This window comes from Elephantulus edwardii, unplaced genomic scaffold (assembly GCF_000299155.1).
Source record: "Elephantulus edwardii isolate Elephantulus edwardi_28Jun2011 unplaced genomic scaffold, EleEdw1.0 scaffold00005, whole genome shotgun sequence".
NCBI classification, from domain to species: Eukaryota; Metazoa; Chordata; class Mammalia; order Macroscelidea; family Macroscelididae; genus Elephantulus; species Elephantulus edwardii.
In genome coordinates this window covers 19,873,766-19,893,145 of record NW_006399755.1, presented here as the reverse complement: position 1 = coordinate 19,893,145, position 19,380 = coordinate 19,873,766, and the positions used below count along the sequence as shown (strand labels likewise).

Genomic DNA, 19,380 nt, shown 5'->3' with positions numbered 1-19,380 from the left:
AAGTGGATGGCCAATCCTTCTTCCTAGTCTGTCTTAATCTGAATGTATAGATTTAGAGGAGTATCTGACAGACAGCAATTTGTGGAGTAGTGAAAGATAAATCCCTGATTTTGGAGTTGACCATTAGTTACAGTGTAGTCCCTGCCCTTAGCGCAGTGTGTTGACCTACTTATTTCCTAGCTCCACCCTCCAGGATACCACTTCACTTTTACCAAATGCCTTCAGAATTAATTAATTTCCCATTGTCCGACCCATGACCTGACAGCTTGTCAGAGAGATTTTTTTTCTTCTTCCTGTGTCCAGTGTCTCTTAAGTTTACTTGTACTGTCTCCAAAGGGATGGTGATGTGTCCTGTAGAACTCCTGTATAGATTGTGTTTTTCTTCTTGGCCCGAGGGCCTGCGGCCCTCAGGCCCAACCGGTTGGAAATGGGTCATGTAATTGTGAGGAAATGGGTCACAAAATTACAGGGGCTAAAGAGTCCCAAATGTGGATCAAGTGACAGGTTGAAGACTTCTACTTATTCACATAGTTCTGGGGACTGTGTTTCTTGTTAAGTGTTGTCAAGTCAACTATAACTCATAAAGATCCTATGAACAATAGATCTGAACCTTGTCCTATCCTGTGCCATCCTCATTCTATCTGCCATTCTGGAGCCAGTTGTTACTCATAATGTCAATCTATTCTTCTTTTCTTTTTTCTGTCTTTATCTTTTGGATCAAAAAAATCTCTTCAAAAAAATAATTGACACCTTTGAGCTGTGGTGTTGGAGAAGGACACTGAACATCCCATGGACAGCCAAGAGAATGAACAGATATGTCTTGGAAAGGGTGCAGCCAAAGTGCTCTTTGGAGGCAAGAATGTTGAGGCTTACAGGTGATATTAATGATTCTGTTTAATAATTTCTAGACTTTGTTGGATCACCTTTTTTTTTAATGAGAATATTAATCTCTTCCAATCACTTGGCCAGGTAACAATCTTCCAAATTTCTTGTCATAGGCTATTGAGCATGGTGAGGTTTACATGTGTTTGTTGAAACTCCTCAATTGGTATTCTATCTATCCCTGGGGCCTTATTTTTTGCAAGTGTCTTCAGTGCTGCTTGAACTTCTTCCTTTGCTACCACTGATTTTTGACCATGTGTTATTTCTTAAAATGATTGAGTGCTGTCGATTCTTTTTGGTACAGTGATTCTGTGTATTCTATCTTCTTGTAACACTTCATGAAGCAATCAAGATTTTGCTCATATAATTCTTCAGTATTATACCTGGAGGCTGGAATTTGTTTTTCAGTTCTTTCATCTTGAGAATGGCCAAATGAATCCTTCCCATTTGGTTTCCTAACTACATCTTTGTACATTTCATTGCAATACTTTACTCTGCCTACTCAAGCTGCCCTTTGGTATATTCTGTTCATCTCTTTTACCTCAGGAATTCAATATTTGCTATCCTAGAAGTAGGCCAGACATAAGAAAAGTACAGGGTGGAGAGAGAAGTCTAATTGCCACTGAAAATTAAAGCCACGCATCCTCTCTTCTAACCTTCTGGGAGTCCTGAAGTTACCAAGAAAAGCTTGGGAATTTATTTTAATATCTCTTATCCAGTCACATTCCCAATCACAATAACTTCAGATGAGTCAGAGTGGAACTCAGTAGCAGAATTCTCATCTTCCATCCTGTAGACCCAGATTTGAGTCCTGGCCAATCATCTCACATACAACAACCACTCATCTGTTCAGCAGAAGCTTTGCATATTGCTTTGATGCCAGAAAGCTCTCAGCAGAGCTTCTAGACTAAGAAACACTGGAAAGAAATATCTAGCCATCTACCAGAAATTGATGGTATACCAATTGACACATTTCAACAAACAAATGCAGCCTTGGATGTCCTCAACAGGCTGTGCCAAGAAATCTGGAAAACAACTACCTGGCTAGAAGAGATTAATATCGATTCTCATTCCAAAAAAAAAGGTGATCCAAAAGAGTCTGGAACGTATCAAACAATATTCTACTAACACATAAAATCAAAATCCAGCTGAGGATGATAAAAAAAAATGACTGGAATAGTACATCAACATAGAACTGCCAGAAGTGCAAGGTGGGTTTAGAAGAGGCTGTGGAATTAGGGACATCATGCCAGATGAACCTTGGCTGAAAGCACAAAGTACTAGAGGAATATCTATCTGTGTTTCATTGACTATGCAAAGGTATTTTGGATTACAACTAATTGTGGCTAGCTCTGAGAAGAATGGGAATCCAAGAACCCCTAACTGTGCCCATGGGAAACCTATATTTGGACCAGAAAGCAGTTGTCAGAATAGAGTAAGGAAACTCGGTATGGTTCAAAATTAGGGAGTACAACAGGGATGCATCCTATCTCCATACTTTTCAACCTATATGCAGAACAGATCATTCAGGAAACTGGGATTTTTTAAGGAGGAATATGGCATCAGGATTAGAGGAAGATTCATCAACAACCTGCTTGACAAAATTGAGGAGGACCTGAGGTGTTTGCTGCAAAAGGTCAAGGTCTGTGGTCTCTAATATGGATTGAAGCTCAACATCAGTAAAACTGAGCCAATTGACATAATAATAGATGGAGAAGAGACTGAGATTGTTAACAATTTCAGGTTGATTGATTCCATAATTAATACCTTTGGGACCAGCAGTCAGGAAATTAAAAGACATATTGCATTGTGAAAATCTTGTGGGCTGTCAGGGACTTTTCCAAAGTGCTGAAGTGCAATGATGTCAGTCTGGAGAATAAGGTGTGTCTGATACAGGCCATGGTCTTTGTAATTACTTACTATGGATCAGAGAGCCAACAATGACTAAGGATGATAGAATTGATGCTTTTGAGTTGTGGTGCTGGAGAATAGCATTGAACATACAATGGACTGCCAATAGAATAAAGAAGTCTATCCTGGAGAGGGTGAGACCAATTTGTTCCATGGAGGCAAGTATCTTGAAGCTTTATCTCACATTCTTTGAGCATGTTGCCAGGAGGGACTAGCCCTGTAGAGGACATCATGGTTGGTTGTAAGGGTGGAGGGACAGGGCAGGAAGACCCTGGGTGAAATGGATTTACACAGTAATTAGGGTAATAAGAGTAGATGTGTCGAAGACAATGATCTTGGCTCAGAATAGGATAGGGTTCAGAGCTATTGTGCATAGGGTCTCTATGACTTGCAAGTAACTTGACAACACATAACACCACTGAGACTGGCGCAGCCAACAGTGAGACTGGCACAGAAGTAAACATAATTTTCTTATGTTGTGCCTGGGATCTACATGAGTCAGAGAATAACTTGACAGAAGTGGACAACAGCAGCACTCTTGAGGGAGGGATGGCTATGGCCCACTTGGAAAAAAGCTGTAGCACGTGGAGGAAGTACCTGTGTGGGTTAGCATTCTGTGGACAATGTCTCTGTAGAAAGCAATACTTTTTTTGTGCAGTTTTTCTTGAAAAAGTATTGACTAGCATAAAGCATTCCTGGGCTGGTGCTCGGTGATGCAACTGAAAAGAATCATCTAGGGGAAGGGGCTAGTGCTTTTCCGAGAAGAAAAAATACTGGCAACACAAGCCTGACATGAGTGATAAATGATACAAGTCTCAATCTAATGAAACTGCAAGGACTCCAGAGCCAAGAAATAGTCAATTTCACTATTTTTTCTTCATCTTGAACTTAACCAGATAGAGACTTTTTTTTTAAAGCTACCAATCTATTACATTTGTTTTGTAATGAAAGGTTTATATTTATGTATCAGAATGAGACAGTATCACTTATTTTTGTAATTTAGATTGAATATCTTTTTTTCCTCCTTCTGCCTCTTTATTTCCTTTGTTCTTTCTTCTGCTACAAACCAAAATACAAAACACATTGTCTCTGAGATGATCTCAACTCAGAGAAACCTACAGGACAGAGCACAATTGTCCAACTTAGTCTCCAAACTGGTAAATCATTACATAAGCTGACTGACACATCATTCTCCCCGGGAATAGTTGGTGGGTTCAAACTACCAACCTTTTGCTTAGCAGTCAAAAACCTTAACCACCGTAATACCTGAGTTCCTTCTTCTGCTATTGATGGTTTACTTATGTTTGTGTAGAGGGTCAGTGCAAGAGAAGAAGAACTTCGATGAGGTGGATGGACACAGTGACTGCAGCAACGGGCTTGGGTGTGTGAGATGGCACAGGATAAGACGGCTTCAGATCTATTGCTTATAGAGCTGCTATGAGTCATACCCAACTCAATGGCAACTAACAACAACAACAACAGGGACAATATAAGGGAGCTCTGGTGGCTAAGTGGTAAGGAATTGTGCTGCCAACTCAAAAGCATGAGTTGAATTCACTAGCTGCTATGCAGCAGAAAGGTGGGCAACCTCCTTCTGTGCAATTCCTGCCTCTGAAAACCTGCTGGAGGGTCAGCTATGGGTCAGTTCCAACTCAACAGTATACACCCACAGACAACAACAGGGACCATTTAGAAGCCCTGGTGGCACCACAGTTAAGTCCTTGGCTGCTATCCCAAAGGCTGCCTGTTTAAATCAATCCATCAACTCTGTAGGTGAAAGGCATGATGATCTGCTTCTACTAAGATCACTAAAACTTACTGCACTGAGTAGATTTCAACTGACAGTAACCCTATAGGAGAGAGGAGTATTGCCTCAGAGGGTTTTCAAGGCTATTATCTTTATAGAAACTGACTCACAATTTTCTCCCTTGGAGCAGCTAATAGGTTTTAGCTATGATCTTTTAGTAGCAGTCATGTGTTTTCAACACTGTGACATCTAGGTTCTTTCTCATGAAGATTAGAGCTTAGAAACCTCATTGGGGGCAGTTCTAATTAGTCACACTGACATTGCTATGAGTTGAAATTTACTTGATAATACGTAATGACAAGGCAATTTTTATAGTGGTCAAGCTTATCAGTTGTAGTATATTAGTGACAGGATTACTTTAAGTCAGAATCCACTCGATAATAGTGGCTTTGGTCTGTTTTGGGTACATATGAAACAGAAAATAAAACAGATGAAACCTCTTATGCAGTTGCTGTTTAGTGCCATCAAGACGACTGCAAGCCATAGTGAGTCTATGAACAACACATCTGAACCCTGTCCTGGCCTCTGCCATTCTCACAATCTCTGCCCTATTGGAACCAATTGTTATACCCATTGAGACAATTCATCTCTTTGAGGATGATCCTTTCTTTTATTGACCCATTACATTTCCTGTTGTGATGTTTTTTTCCAAGGACTGACCCTTGTCTGGTAGCGTGCCCAAAGTCTGAGATGAAGTTACAGTGATCTATAAAACTTCTTGTAAAACCAGAGATTCAAATTCACAAGAGAAACTCCAGAACAAGTTAGTGGTAAAGAAAATTGTGTAGAAAAGGCTCTTGATGGTGTTTCCCCAACTTCTGATTGTGTTTGCTAACCTATTACTCTCTGAGTTTCAGTTTTCTATATGGAAAATAGAGACATTATACCTATCTCACAAAGGTTCTGAATGGATTAAATAAGAGTATACATGAAAAATGTTCAGAATTAAAAGACTGCAGAAAAAGGCTTCAGAATAAATATTAGTGTGACTGTCAGGAATATAATGTATAATGTCAAGGATTAACAGGTTTATATATGGAAATCTTTAACACAGGGGTTTGATGATGATGATGATGATGATGATTCCATTTCTTCTGCAGTTGGTGTTATTTGTTTTTTTAAAAAACAGTTTATTTCTGTCTCTGCTTGGCTTTTGAAGTGAGATTATATTGGGCACTGTGTTGCTGTTGTTATATTTTTTAAAAAATATTTTATATAGGTTTACAAACAAAATTCACATACATTGTTTCTAAAACCAGACCTTCCCCCTTTCCTTTACCAATATCTCCCTTTACTCACCAAATTGTGTGACCCTATATTTAAGCCCCCCACCACCTTGTTTCCTTGCTTATGCTCTACAATAATGGTTCTATACAGTATTTGTCTTTATGAGACTTACATAGTTCACTCAGCATAATGCTTTCCAGTCCCTCCCATGTTAGGTAATACTTTACAAAATTATTGCTCCTGTGTGCTGCATATTATTCTATTGTGTGAATGTACCACAATTTCTCAGTCCATTCGTTTGTGGTGGGGCATTTGGGGTGTTTCCATGGTCTTGCTATGATGAATAACACTACTGTGAACATTGGTGTACAAATATCTTTGCCTCAGTTCTCATTTTCCAAGGGTATATTCCTTAGAAGGGCATCAAGCAATAAATGTTGGAAAGGATGTGGTGAGATAGGAACTCTTATAGATTTCTGGTGGTGGGGTTGTAAAATGGTACAACCACTCTGGAAGGCAGTTTGGCGTTTCCTCAAAAAGCTGGACATAGAAATTTGATATGACAGCATTGCTTTTGATTCAGGTTTTGCCCCATTATGGTAACATATGTACTAAGACTACATGTTCTGTAACCCAAGGATTAATCATGCCTCATTCCTGTATCCAATGCAATTGCCTATGTCCAATGAGATTATGCACGTGGAATTGGCCAAAGTGGAGGCCAAATGCACTTTGATTGGTTGATGCTGTAAACCCAGCTAAATAAAGGCTAACAATTTCTGTGACTCCTGTCAAAAACCATAGCCAACTGTTATGAAGAGTTTTGGTAATGGCAGAAAAGAAGTCACATTTTTAACATAAATTCAGGATCAGGAAATAGTAGTAACCAATGCTTTTCCATAAAGATACATCATAATGTTTGGGCAAAAATGGCTAGTATCCTTAGTAACGGAGCAAGCTTTGGGCCAAACTCTGGGGAAAACATTTCCAAACTTATTCAGATGTCGAAGTTGCTTACTAGGTTTCTGAAAACTAGTTGGTGGAGGTTTGCAGGATATTTATCCTTGTTTAAAATACCTCTGGATAGTGTCATAGACAAATTGTGATAAGAGAACTGCCTAAGTGGTGAGCACACACACAAAGACATATTGCTTTTATGTGTTGTCGAATTGCTTGCAACTCATAGTGACCCTATGTACAATAGCTCTGAATGCTGCTCTATCCAAAAAGACAGAGTAGTAAAATAATACAACCTGGTGGTGGAGCTTTTAGAAAGATAATCTAGGCACTGTGGCAAGTATAAGTGTGGAGCTAGAGGGGATGGCCCACAAAGGCTACTATGTATAAAAAGTTATTCTGAATTATGTTCCAAGGACTACAAGCATCCTTAAAGGATTTGTACTGAGGCATAACATAGCCATTTTGACAAAGCAGCATATCCCTCTAGCTAGGTTTTGAAAGATGGATTTCTGTGGTAACAAACTAGGTCTGGACCACCATTTATTCCTATAGTAAACACACACTGTGAATCAAGTCCTAGAATGTCAATCAAGGCCTATACTAAGAGAAGATAGCTGGGTGGTACAAATGGTTAAGAGATCAACTCCTCATCCACCCAGAGATGTCTAGGAAGACAGGCCTGGTAATGCTTCAAAAAAAGTTACAGCCTTGAAAATGGTATGGAACAGTTTTCTTCCGCCCATATAGGTCACCATGAATTGGAATCAATATTGCGGCATCTAGCAGCAACCAGAGAAAAGTTTATTATTCTGAGTCAGGGGTCAGCACATTCTCCAGACATAAAGTACAGGATTAATGTGACCAAATGAACTAGTCAAGGGTGCAATCATGGGCAGAATATTGTAGGAATTGTCAACTTACCAATTTTCCTGTAACACTCTGACCACCTTCATTCAGCCATAGTCCAGGGACCATGGCTGAGAAATAAGGGCCCCAGACACCAGGTACAAAAAGCGGGTCTTTGCTGACCTGGAAAGGGAGAAAAAGATGTGAAAACAGTGACTCTCAGAGGTTATCACCATTGTGCACCATCGAGTCAGAACCAACCCATAGCTGATCATCCAGTGATTGTCAGAGGAGGATAGTGTTGGTCTTTCTTTCGCCGAGCAGCTCGTGGATGCAAACCATGGTTTTTGGCATTGGCAGCACAAAGGCAACAGGAATCAGCTTCATTCCTTTATCTGACAAGAGTATAGTCAGTCCGTACCTGACACTTTGCCTGGTCTTGGAGTTACAGAAATGAACTAAGGAGCCTTAATTAGTCCTTCATGGAGTTTACTGTCTAGCGTTTCAGAACAGGAGACCTTTATTATCTTACTATCTTTTCATAAACTAGTGGTTTCTCAGATTAGGATTTCTTATTTCTAAAGGGAAGACGGTGTAGGGAAGGCAAGGATACCACACAGTACTGCAAGCTTTAAATTTTATCACATTAATAGAAAATAAAAAATATGCTATCACTTTCATATCATTACAAAGGGATATTTAGCACCTACACCACCTGCTACCTGAGTAGATTCCTACCCTTGGTGATCCTTCCTCTAGTTTCTCAGGCTGTAAATCTTCATGGGAGATGAATGCCCATCTTGCTTCCTGGGAGCACTGCTGAATTTTTCAATGAGAAGCCAGACATGTTATAATAGTTTCCCTGACTGATGTAATGGTTGAGTGTTCGATTACTAGCTACGGTGTTAGCTGGTTCAAGATAGGGCAGATTTCAGAGCTAACGTACATAGGTTCGCTATGAACCCCGGGTGACTTTATGACATGTTTAACAACAACAGATCAAAACCCTTCTCCTTGACATTGAGTCCAACTCATGTTTACTTCACGTGTACAGGGTAAAACGATGTTCCACACGGTGTTTCAGGTCCAAGCCATTCTTCTGAGGATGAGTTTCAACTGTCAGTGTTCTGGTTTGTAGTCAAACACTAAATTTTAAGCCTCATCTAGGTACTCTCCACTTAATGGATCTGAGCTATGTAGGCCCTTGGGTGGTATAAATGATTTATATTTGCTTACTATTGGAGAAGAGCGCCGAAGATCCCATGGACAGCCAAAAGGACACACGGATATGTCTTGGGGAGGGTGCAGCCAGAGGGCTCCTTGGAGGCAGGGATGTTGGAGCTTCGTCTTACATACTTAGGGCATGTTTCTAGGAGAAGTTACTCCTTGAAAAGGGCTATCATGCTTGGAAGGTGGAGGGGTGGCAAAAGTGAGGAAGACTCTGTCAGGTGAGTTGACATGGTGATTGCAGCAATGGGCTTGAGTGTGTCAGAGATTGTGAGGATGGTGTGGGACAGGATAGTGTTCAGATCGGCTTTTCATAGGGTCACTATTAGTTAAACTTGACTTGATGGCACCTAATAACAACAACAACAACAACAACAACACTATCTAAAAGATTAATGGCTTGAAATCCACTTAACATCACTGCAGAAGAAAGGTCTTACAATCTCTTTCAGTAATATTACAATCAATCAAAACCACTATGGAGCACAGTTTACCGTAACACACATGGGGGTTTCCACATGTCAGTCTCTTTGATGGCAATAATTTTGGTGTGGATCTATACTATCTTACATTAGCTGAATAAATATCCAGTGACTGTTTAGTAATATAATATTTAGTAACATAATGTTGTTGTTGTTGTGTACTGTCTAGTCAGAACTGACCCACAGTTGACGTTTGGTGGGTTTTCAGAGACAGTTAATTGCACGGGAGGAGACTGCTCACCCTTCTCACATAATGAATGCAAAGTATTATTTTTTATTTTTTTAAAATTAATTTAGTTTGTTTATTTTTCATTTCAATGAACATCTACAGAGATTTTGGAATTCCATTCATTCATTGTTGCACCCTTCTCCCCGCACAAAACCCTCCCCCCCCCGTTTGCTCCTCTCCTTGCAAAGTATTATTTTAACAACAAAAAAAGGTAGACATCAGAGCAATGTAAGTGATCATCCTTATCTTTTTGATATTCACTTTAGTGAAAGGTGGATGGGGGGATCACCTAGATGTCAACAGACTTGTGAATGTATGTTTGCACTCCTCAACTTAGAGAAGAGAGCTGGCAGTCTAGAGTCACAAATGCTCAGCCTACATTACAGGTGAAAACAAAGGCACAATTTCAGAAATTACAGAGCTGGAACAAAGCCACTGTTCATGCTTTCCCTAAGCTTGCTCTACTAATGGATGCCACGGGCTGAGTGGCATCTAACTCGAGTCTCCTGTCAGCTGAGTTTTCCTGTGGTGATAAGGCCCAGGCACCTGCTCACACCTCTTTCTGGGAGAGATGACTGGTCTGGAAGCAGTAAGCTGGTCCATTTCCTGGGCTCTATCTCCCTGCTCACATTCCAAGAGTGGCCTAAGCCTCTGGCAGGTGCAGGGGGCAGGCTCCAGGCGCCACCAGTCTTGGGAGGGAACAGGAGGTTTCACTTGAGTGCCTCCTGTCAGGTTGGGCATTTTAAGAGGGAAGCCACAGGCATGTGTGGGGACCAGTTATTTTCATGGTGGCTCATTCCTCTTTGCAAATGGACTGTACTATCATCTTACTGGAGAAAAACCATTTATACACATTCACGCCAACCTCCAGCTCACCACACAGTAAGAAAAACAGCACAAGGAATTCTGTTTATGAATGTGGACTCACTTCTATTTTAGCACTCTTCTGGCTGAATTGACATGAGTTGTTTATACAGAACAATGAGGAATCTCATCTTTTAGTAAAGGCACTGAACACAGTATATATAAATGGATATGAATATGGATATAGACTTTGAAGTCCAATAAACCTGAACCACAATTCTGGAATGTCACGTATTAGTCACGTGCTGTTGGGCAGATGAAATTAGTTTCTTCAACTGTAAATAAATCTGATCTACCATAGTTGTCTGAGTTGTAAATGGTGTAAAGTACATAATGATTCTGTGGTATTGTTATGTGCTATCAAGTTGTTGATTCTAACTCAGTGATTTTGGGTTACAGAGTAGAACTGCCCCATAGAGTTTCACGGGCTGTAACCCTAATTGGAGCAGATCGTTGTCATTGGTGGTATGTGCCTTTGAATCGAGTATGACTCATAATACTCCTCTATGAACAATAGATCTGAACCCTGTCCTATCCTGTGCCATCCTCACTGCCTCTGAAATATTAGTGCCATGGCTGCAGTCACTGTATCAATTCATCTCACTTGGGATCATCTTCTTCTCCACTGACCCTCCATCTTTCCAAACATGATGTCCCTCTCCTAGCAAAATTCCGGGAGTATGGCATACAATGCTTCACCATCCTTTCTCAAAGGAGCACTCTGGCTGTACTTTTCCCAAAACATATCTGTTTGTTCTTTTAGCAATCAATGGAATTTCAGCACTCTTCTCCAGCACCACAACTCAAAGGCATCAGTTCTTCTTCTGTCATCTTTATTCATTGCCCAGCTTTCAGATGTATAGTAAATGATTGAAAAGACCATGGCCTGAGTCAGGTGCACCTTAGTCCTCAAACTGATATTTTTGCTCCTATGTATTTTGGAGCTGTCACTAACAGTAGACTTGCCCAAACTAAATGTCTCCAGATTTCCTGATTGCTAGTAATAAGAGTGCTTATTGCTGATCCAGACGGGATGAAATGATAAGACCAACGACAGTTTCAATCTATTTTCCATCTGTTACAGTGTTTTCTGTAGGCCTTTTGGTGAGGACCTGTGTTTTCATGATGTTGAGTTGTAATCCATATCGAGGGCTGTAGTCTTTGATCTTCAGCAGTAAGTGTTTCAAGTCCTCCTAACTTTCAACAAGTAGTTTTTTGTTTATATAATTTTATTTTATATTGGCTTGTATACATTTTATTTAATTCATGAACATTGTGTTTCACACATTCCTTTATTCTCACTATTTTTCAAACTGTCATTCATATGCATTGTGTTTTATCAAATTTATTGCTATTGATCTATGCCCACTGTTATTACCCTCTTTTCAGTGCCCTATTGGATCTTTCCTATTCTTTTTTTTCCACCCCCCCATCTGCCCACTGAATTCTGCTATCCTAGTGATTCCATTCACCCTATTATCTGTCCCTTTGTTTCTCCTTCTCCTTTTTGACTTTTATACACACCTTACTATTTATCCTTCTATTTTACAATAATGGACTTATGCAGTATTTGTCTTTATGAGACTGAGTTAGTTCACTCAGCATAATACTCTCTAGACTCTCTCATGTCATATAGTTGTCTAAAGAGCAAAAAATGGGACATAGGGGCACAGGGCCATGAGCATCTCTCTGAAAAGACCAGAGGAAGTGAGAATAGTCCCTCACTGCCCCAGAGCAGAAACCAGATACAGAACTCATAGCCCAGTCATAGGGTGTCTCTAGAGCCCCATCAGCAGAAAGAGGTTCATTTATTCATTGTTGACTCACAGACTTGCAGTTGTGGTACTGAGAATGGGGATTATTAGGGAAGTAAGTTGGAGAGTGGGGGAGACAAAGAATATCATCCAGAACAAGTCCAGATTTTAGCGCAAGTTCCAAGCACAATTCCACAATTAGTCCATGCTTTGGTTTCAGTTCAGCAGTCAAACCTAAATCACCTATAAGGTTTGCCTCAGAGCAGTTATAAATCAGCTTCTCCTTAATTATCTGGCAAGAACATCAAAACCTCTAACAATGGCTTTTATCTCAGGGCTCCTCTGGTTACACCTTGCCACAGTTTCTCCACCACCACCATCAAGGTCTTGCCACCAGGGTCTTGCTCTCAATAGGGTCTTGCTCCAGTATCCCTCAAGTCTTGCTTGCTACAAATCTAGCTCCTCAGTGCAGGAAGCTCTCTTTCACTTATTATAGTCCCACAGCTGTTGATGATTTGCAAGATGATTTTGCATGTGCCTGTAGTTAAAGTAGTTGGAGACCAGACTGGGATAAGGTAATGGCTTAAAAAAATATCCAACTTTAGGCTAACACCGGAATAGTATTTTACAAAACTGTTGTTATGTAGTGTTCCATAGCATTCCATTGTGTGAATGTACCACAATTTCTAAATAGATTCTCTTTTTGATGGACATTTGGTATGTTTCCATTTTCTTGCTGTTGTGAATAATGCTGCTATAAACATAAGTGTGCAAATCTCCATTTGTGTCTCAGTTCTATTTTCCTTGGAGTATATTCCTAACAGTGGTTCAGGTGAGATCTCTATGTTCAGCTTTTTTTTTTAATGAAATGCCAAACTGCCTTCCAGAGTGGCTGCACCATTCTATGATCCCACCTACAGTGCATGAGAATCAAATCTCTTCACATCCTCTCCAAAACTTGTTGTTTGCTGTGCTAGCCTTTTCTATTCCTTTTGGCGTGAGATGGTATTGCTTTGTTGTTTTGGTTTGCATTTCTCTGACTACCATTGATTTTGAGAATTTCTTCATGTGTCTGTTGACCATACAAATGTCTTCCTTTGTTAAAAGTCTTTCCCTATCTTTTGCCCATTTTGTTACTGGGTCGTTCTTATTGTGGAAACCTTGTAGTATTCTGCAAATTTTGGTTATAAGACCCTTGCCTAAGATGTCATCAATAAGCAAAATTTGGTAATCTGCATAATTCAGGTTGTTGCTCAATCTTCTTCCAATATGATGCCACGTTCCTCTTCATAGAGTTGAGATTCACAAATTATTTGCTCAGCATATAGATAAGATAGGTGTGGCTAAAGGCTAGATCCCTGACGTACACCCTTCCTGATTTAAAATCATGCAGTGTTTGCCCCCTTGTTCTGTTTGGACAATTTTGGACAACATCTTCTTAATATCTGTATAGGTTTCCATGAGTATAATTAAGTGTTCTGGGATTCACAATCTTCTCAATGTTAGTCATAATTTGTTATAATCCACACAGTCAGATGCCTTTGGATGATCACAAAAACACAAATAAACATTTTTCTGGTAGGTCTTTTGTCTCTCAGGGTGACTGGTGGTTTCAACACTCACCTTTCTGTTAACAAATGAACACCTAACCATTGTGCCACCATAGCGCCTCTGTAAATATCTTAGGGCATAATATTTGACCAAGAAAAATTAAACAGCAGGTGGCTTAATTTTACTTTTTGGGAAGTGCTGGAAATATTGAGATTCCAAAGATCTAGGATCTGGTCCAGCTTTTACTTCTTATTAAGACCTATCACTTTGGGAGATTGTTCTTCCTATCCTTCCTGGATTTCTATTTCTCTGTTTGTCTTACTGCCTATATTTTTTTTGGTCAGTTTGTACACTTTCATGTCTCTAGTAACAATTCCTATGCTGATGAGTCTCACATGTTTATTTTAAGCTCAGACTTTGTTGCCAAGTTCTGCACTGGACTTTTTTAACCTGGACATGTAGTGAACATGGCTAGAATAGAACCTGCCTTCTTTCCATTCCAGGGATACCTTTGTTCTGAAGACTCTTCTCTCCATAAATGGTACCATGTTTACTCAGCTAGGTGTATTCATCTTTCTCATTTCTAGCACAATGTTGTTGTTGTTTGATGCCGTTGAGTTGTAGACGACTCATAGTGACCCTATGAACAAAGGGCCTGAGCACTGTTCGTACATAGAGTTTCCGGAGGCAAGCCATTTCGGAAGTGGATGCTGCTCCTGCTTCCAGCTAGCATAATAGGTTACCATAGTCTGCTAATTCTGTTTCACATGCACAGTTCTTCTGTTTCTCCTCATTGTCATAATCCTAGTGTAGTCTTTCATCCTTTCCTTGGGTTACTGAAAACAAGTTTCGTGGCCTAGATATTTTCCTCCTCTTTGGATCTCCCCAAACCCCAGAGATACTAATTCACATACTTTCATCACAATGGTCATTCTTAAAACAAACAGCAGCAACAACAAAAAACCCTCTTACTGCTGTTGAGCCGGTTTCAACTTAATGACTCCACAAGACATAGAAGAATTGCCTAATTAAATGAAATATTGCCCAACGCTGTAAATCTTTATAGAAGCAGATTTTCTCATCTTGATTCCAGGGGCATGGCTGGTAGTTTTGAACCTCCATCAGTTTGGATGGCAGTGGAGGGCTTTATCCACTGTGTCTGTAGGGTTCCTGTTGATGGTTATCAAGCACAAATCCAATTATATAATTTATCTCCTCATGGCATATGAAGCCCTTTATAAGCAGGTTTTAATTTACCTCTTTGGGCTAATTGCACAAGTTAATGTTTCCCACTTCTCTGCCTCATCAATCATAATTCTGTGGTTTTGTTGTTGTTTGGGGTGGGTTTTGTTGCTGTTGTTGTTGTTGGTTTTTTTTTTTTTACTTACTGAAACAAGCTCATCAAGGTAGGTCCCATATTTACTGAACAAACTTGAAATTCCTTAAAAAAATGCCATGCCTTAAAATAATGCCATTTTCTTTTTTAATTTTTGAGTATTTATAAATTCTCCTCAGTCTGCTTAGTTAAAGGATACTTCTCATATTCCCATAGCTAAGTCTTAGGATTCAGCTCAACATTTTCCCCCTCTAAGAATCCCTCTCTACACTTTAATTTTTTCCTCAGTTCCGGGTTATATATTATTCTCTGAATCTTCCTATAACTCTCTGTAAATCCAAAATTACTGGATGTTCTTATAATTCTCTCTCTCTCCATATCTATAAATACATATATTTAGGGAGCGCTGCTGGCATCATCCATAGAGTGTTGTGCTAACTGAAAACTAGTTAGCATTGTTGTGTGGTTTGAACTCACTAGCTGCCTCTCTGGAGAAAGAAGGACAATCTCCTCCTGTCTGACATACAACCTCTTGAAAACCCATGGGAGGGTCAACTACGAGTTGCTTCCAGCTCAACAGTGAGGTAAAAGATGTATTTAATATGTAACATGCAATGAAGAGGCGAAAAACCTTCAACGAAATTGATACAGTGCTACAACAGTAAGCTTAAATATGATGGAAAGAATGACAGTTCAGAAAAAGCAAGGTTCAGATCGGTTGTTCATAGGATTGTTATCAATTATAGTCAATTTGAATGTATCTAACAATATTGCAGGTAATATTTTTAAGTTTAATCACTATACAAATGCTATCCCTCTTATTAACACTAAAAATGACATAAACACTAATAATAATAATGATGATATAACACACTTAAGTAGTGAAGAAGAGTTCATAAAGCTCAGATCTACCGTGTTTTAATCTTCTCTATTTGGGGATTTCTGGAAGAGCAAGAGCCCTCTACCAAAAGGGTTTCCTTACTAGGTTTCCTTACTCAATCCCTTTATTTCAGTTTGAGCAAAATGAGAACATATGAAAGCTGTCTCCAGCTGTCTCCAGGGGCTTAGCAATTTGATCAGGAAGAGGGAGCACTGAGCATACCTGTCACCCAACCAAACAGTTCCCAAATTTGGCATAGTGAGAGACAGCACAAGGTTGCCTTCAGTATCCTGAATTATTTGCAAAGTATTTTGGACTCTTTAAACCTTGAATTGCTCATTCTTCATCAGTCTGAAAACCCATATGTGATACCAACAGAAATTCAATCCATATGGTTCTCATTCACTTATATTTAATGCACCTAAAGATGCTTTGTAAGAGAGAGTGAATAGCCAAGAAAATGGAGAGGTCTGTCTAAAGTTTCCCCAAATTTTATCTCCTCTGCTGACAATAAGGTACACTCATTCTCCTATACACAAATGCACGGTTGTCTCCAATGAGCTTAGACAACTGGATTTCAGGTTTAGAAGCTCCCTGACACCAAAGAAATAAATGATCCCTTTTATTTGTTTTACCATCCAATCAATCAGTTCTGGTAAACAATGATTGGTTTCTTCGGTAAGAAAAGCGGAATAGTAGGAGTTGGGAGAGGACAGAGAAGGGGCGCTAATGAAGAGCCGCCAATATTTATCAGTCGAGTCTTAGCTCTGTTTCTTTGGTAACTAGTTGAGACCTTAGAGCTAGAACTGAATCTTCTATTTCTGACAAATCTAGGAATGAGTATACTACTGTAAGTGGTTCTCAAATCTGGTCCAGCCAATGTTCTCTTTTGACTCCAAACTGGAAGTCAGAGACTCCCTGGAGAGTTTTAAGAGGAAATATCTCTCTTAAAAACAAAGCAATATGCAAAAACAACAAACCGGTTGCTACTGAAGTGTTTAAACTCTTAGTCTTTCATGGATGTCAGAGTAGAACCATCCTTTGTAATGTTTTCAGTGGTTAATTTTTCAGAAGTAGAACACCAGGTCTTCCTTCTAAAGTTTCTTAGAGTGTACTTTTGTTAAACTTGAGTTAACCATTCACACTACCCAGTGGGTTCCTATAAGCTTTAGGATTTAGCAAAAAGGATTACTGGGGCTGATTAGCCGATCCAGAGAGGGTGGATAGTGTAGTCTTCTCCTTTGCAACACACTGATGGTGCTCTGTAACACTGATTCGCCTTTGGATCCAGTCAGGTGGGATGAACTCTAAAACTATTGCCCTGAGATGCTTATGCAACTCTTAACTAAAAATGTCTTCTGGGAGTTTTCTTTAAACCCAAAAATAGTTTAATTAGGAAAAAAATCAGCTTTGACATTATGTTAAGTGAAATATGCTAGTCACAAAAGGGCATATATAGTATAAGACCACTGTTATAAAAAGCTCAAGATGAGGAAGACGGAGAAGGGAGTAAAAAAATACACAAAGGGTACATATTAAGATGGGTTCAGGGAAAAGCAAAATCCAGTTAAAGGATGATAGGCACAATATCACTAACGAATTGGAAGATGCAGAAATGTAAGACGGCTTAATGGAAGTTAGAATTACAAGGAGGAAGTGGGGGGAAATGGAATTACTTTGTGGGTATTTAAATGAATACTATTGAATGAAATGTGTATTAATGATTGAATTAGAATTGCTTTGTAAACATTCAGAGAGCTCTGGTGGCCAAATCATGATAAAAATAATAAATAAAAGTAGTAGAACAACAATAAAGATTTCCTTAAGCATTGTGCTTTTAAAAGAATGCTTTATGTAAGCTCAAACTGACAAAGACAACTCCAAAGGTTCAAGAGGCAGTATAGTGGACACGGACTAAATGCCAGTTGTTTTTGTTGTTATGTGTCCATGAAATGGAACAGACTCACCAGTGGGTTTTAGCGACTATAAATTGATCAGAAGGAGATTGCTCATCTTTCTCCCATGGAGCAGCTGGTGGATTTGAACTGCCAACCTTTGGGTTGGCAGTACAACTCCTTACATTCTAGGCCACCAGAGCTCCCTCATTCCAACTGGGGTGGGACAATTCAGAAATGAAGTGTGAGAATAGTAGTACAACTATACCATACTATACTATGTATATTATACACTATACATACAAGCAAAAATTGTTAAATTCATTTATGTCTTGCAGTATATATCTTCATCAATTAAAACAAGACAAAAACCAAAACAGTGCCTCTGTCAGCCATCATCTGCTTTTTGTAATCTTCCTGTTCTACTTCCTATGTACCTTACTATGATATTTTGCTTTGACACTAGTTTGAGGCTTGAATGTTCATCTCTTAAATCTGACCACAGATGGATTTGGTAGTTAACAGTCCCTCTGGACCTGCTGTGGTATGTTGGTGACAGTTTTACCTCCTTAATCTTGGACTCTTCATCTATTGTTGTTAGGTGTTGTGGAGTTAGCATTGACCCATAGTAACCTTGTGTACAACAGAATGAAATTCTACCGAATCCTGGGATATCTTTCCAGTCTCTGCTGTATTCAGACTCATTGTTACAGTTACTGTACTAATATGTCTCCTTGAATCTCTTCCTCTTCTTCTCTGAACTTCCATTTTCCCAAGACCTGGACCTTCCTGACAACATAGTCAAAGTGTATGAGCAGTCTGTAAAATGAGGTAAAGAAAACCTCTTCCATAGATTTGTAGAGATTAAATGTGGTGCAATCTATCACAGGACTTGGTAAAATGCCCGGTACATTCAGTGACCCGGAGAAATTGAGCCTGTATTAATATCATCACCTCCATGTTGGCCAAGGTGCATACCTTGTTTGTGGAGGAGAGTACAGGAGAGGGTTTAATTTAAAAAAGTAAGACCTGACACCATCATAGCTAGAATGGGAACATGGGACACAGACACTGTACCAGCTCTGGAGCAGTAAGAGAAAGATAAGAATTAGGTAACTAATCAGATGGGTTACTTTCTATGTGCAAGTTCTGTCACTGGGAATCAACATAACTGAGGTTTTAAACTTTTAATGGTACATCGTGTAAAGGCAGAAAGAGACTTTGCTATTTTTCTTACAGACTCTTGTACTGAGAGTCAATAATTCTGTGATTTATAAATCTTTGATTTATACTCACTGCCATCAAATGGTTTCATCTCAAAGCAACCTGCCATTGGGTTTCCAAGGCCATTAATCTCTCCTCCCTTTCTTTCTTTCTCCCCCACCCCCCATTAAACTTTAAGGGAAGCAACTCACTATCTTTTGCCACAGAACACTAGGTGGTTTCAAACTGCTGACTTTCCAGTGTAGCATGTAAATGCACTCTGCCACCTGATCTTTTAGTTAACAACTGCGTTGTGGTAAAGAGCT

The 19,380-nt window shown here is 39.5% G+C and overlaps 1 protein-coding gene across 1 annotated transcript in view; it reads right to left on the bottom strand.

Moving 5' to 3' along the window:
• FGGY (FGGY carbohydrate kinase domain containing) overlaps positions 1–19,380 on the bottom strand; it is a 741,424-nt gene that overhangs the window by 227,177 nt on the left and 494,867 nt on the right. Inside the window, exon 8 of the mRNA XM_006879829.1 lies at positions 7,709–7,816. Coding sequence (XP_006879891.1) covers positions 7,709–7,816 — 108 coding nt within the window. The remainder of the gene's footprint in view (positions 1–7,708; positions 7,817–19,380) is intronic.